This window comes from Octopus bimaculoides, chromosome 7 (genome assembly GCF_001194135.2).
Source record: "Octopus bimaculoides isolate UCB-OBI-ISO-001 chromosome 7, ASM119413v2, whole genome shotgun sequence".
NCBI lineage: Eukaryota > Metazoa > Mollusca > Cephalopoda > Octopoda > Octopodidae > Octopus > Octopus bimaculoides.
In genome coordinates, this window is record NC_068987.1 from 10,323,631 (window position 1) to 10,325,439 (window position 1,809).

At 34.4% G+C, this 1,809-nt stretch overlaps 1 protein-coding gene across 1 annotated transcript in view; it reads left to right on the plus strand.

Moving 5' to 3' along the window:
- The window catches only part of LOC106878781 (ER degradation-enhancing alpha-mannosidase-like protein 2), a 12,159-nt gene continuing 10,350 nt past the window's right edge, over positions 1-1,809 (plus strand). The window contains exon 1 of the mRNA XM_014928117.2: positions 1-228. Within this exon, the coding sequence (XP_014783603.1) occupies positions 110-228 (119 nt within the window). The 5' untranslated portion in view covers positions 1-109. The remainder of the gene's footprint in view (positions 229-1,809) is intronic.

Consider the following 1,809-nt stretch of genomic DNA (forward strand, 5'->3'; position numbering starts at 1 on the left):
CTAACGTATGATAGTGGTCCATCACTATTAGCAGAAGTCCTCGGAAAGACATGAATGCTGGATGGCGGCGAAACCAGCACGCACTTGAGTGGCCATTTAATTACGGAATATGAAGTTGATGCCAACATGGACATCGTTCATTACACTTTTATTTTCCTTCTTGCTCATCTCACCTATTCAGTTTTGTCAGCTGAGGAAATTCACAAAAGAAGATCTCCTGGGTTACAAGTTAGTATTATTTTAACAGACGACGAAGTTCAAATTAGCTTTTTTTTTTTTTGAGATATTCTGTTTGTTTTTTACACTTATTTTAATCTAACTTTTCGGCAAACATACTTTTATACTTTTATATTTATTAACCAACGATGATCACAACTGCGTGGTCGTCTCTCATTTCTTGCCACTGGCATCTATAAAATATAAGTACCTTTTTAGATTTAAGATCCTGTAACTTCATCGAAGCCCCACATAAACTTAAGCTTCTTATCTGCAAAACAAATCAATTTCGTGTGCAAGATTCTTGATGTGGATACGTGTGTTGAAAGAAATACAATTAAACCTTGGGAGAGGCATTATGCCGGTAATAAACACACGCACTGGTTCAGTCCTTTATTAATTTATAAACAGTATATAGTTTTTTGTTAAATAATTTCATTGCACTCTTGCAATCTCTTCAATCAATTTCATTTGCTAATTAATCGATTCGACGCAGCAACATTGGCGTCGTATCTTGGCAAAAATAAATCCGGATCAACTTATGTGGGATAACAGAGGGTACTGAGACATTAAAGAATTCTAATGAATGTTTTTCAATATCCAAATTACGATATATCTTCACCGGTCTGAAGACAACTTGACTTTTAATCCTTTGTAAATTTCTTCGTCAATGAATCCTATAAACGGTTTATTTAACTATACGTACGCTGTATTTTCGCAAATAAATGGTCAGAATCCTTTATTTGTTCTAACTTACATGGTTTCGATTCCCTATACTTGTTAAGGTAAGGCATAAGCGAAATAGATTTACATGTCATATTGTAACTACGTATAGCTCTTTGGATAAACTTAGTCGCTTTTGTTTTCATTAATTATTGTCATCGAAAGGTGAGATGTTTTATTAATTAATACATTAATGCACAAACATTCTTGAACTACCAAATATACGTTTAATGCGGTCGCTTGACCTAAAAGAAATAGCAGCTAAATTCCCCTTAAATCCTTCGTAATGATTTAGAAAAGGTTCTATCTAAAACTACATTTGGTAAATGTAATACCGAATAATTGTTTCCCGGAAAAGTAATAATAATTTTTTTTTTTTTTTAAATCTGGCCCTGGTTGAAACGCTTTTGGTTATAAGTTTACCTGTTCGGAGACGACCTGGGGCTATACAAGAACAACAAAAATATCACTCGGAAGTCAATTCATTCGACTAGATGTTATATTTTATTTTAAATAACGTATGTTGTTATTCGTTAGTAGTGGTATTTAACCCCAGGACTATGCTGATCGAGTGAGCCGATGATTAAAAATATTCCGGCCATGGATCTCCGACTTTTTTTTTTCCTGTTTTTTTTTTCCAGGTATTAAATTTGCCTCTGGCTACATTATCATATTCTTCCTTCATTTCTTTTCTTTTCTGGGTTTTTTTAAGGACTTTAAGGTAACTCTGAGACGGTGAACTGATAGGATCGTAAGCACGCCGAAGAAAATGCTTAAACCCTACGTCGACCGGCTTTACGGTCTGAGTTCAAATTCCGCTGAGGTCGATTTAATCTTTCATCTTTTTTGGGGTCGATAAACTCAGAACCA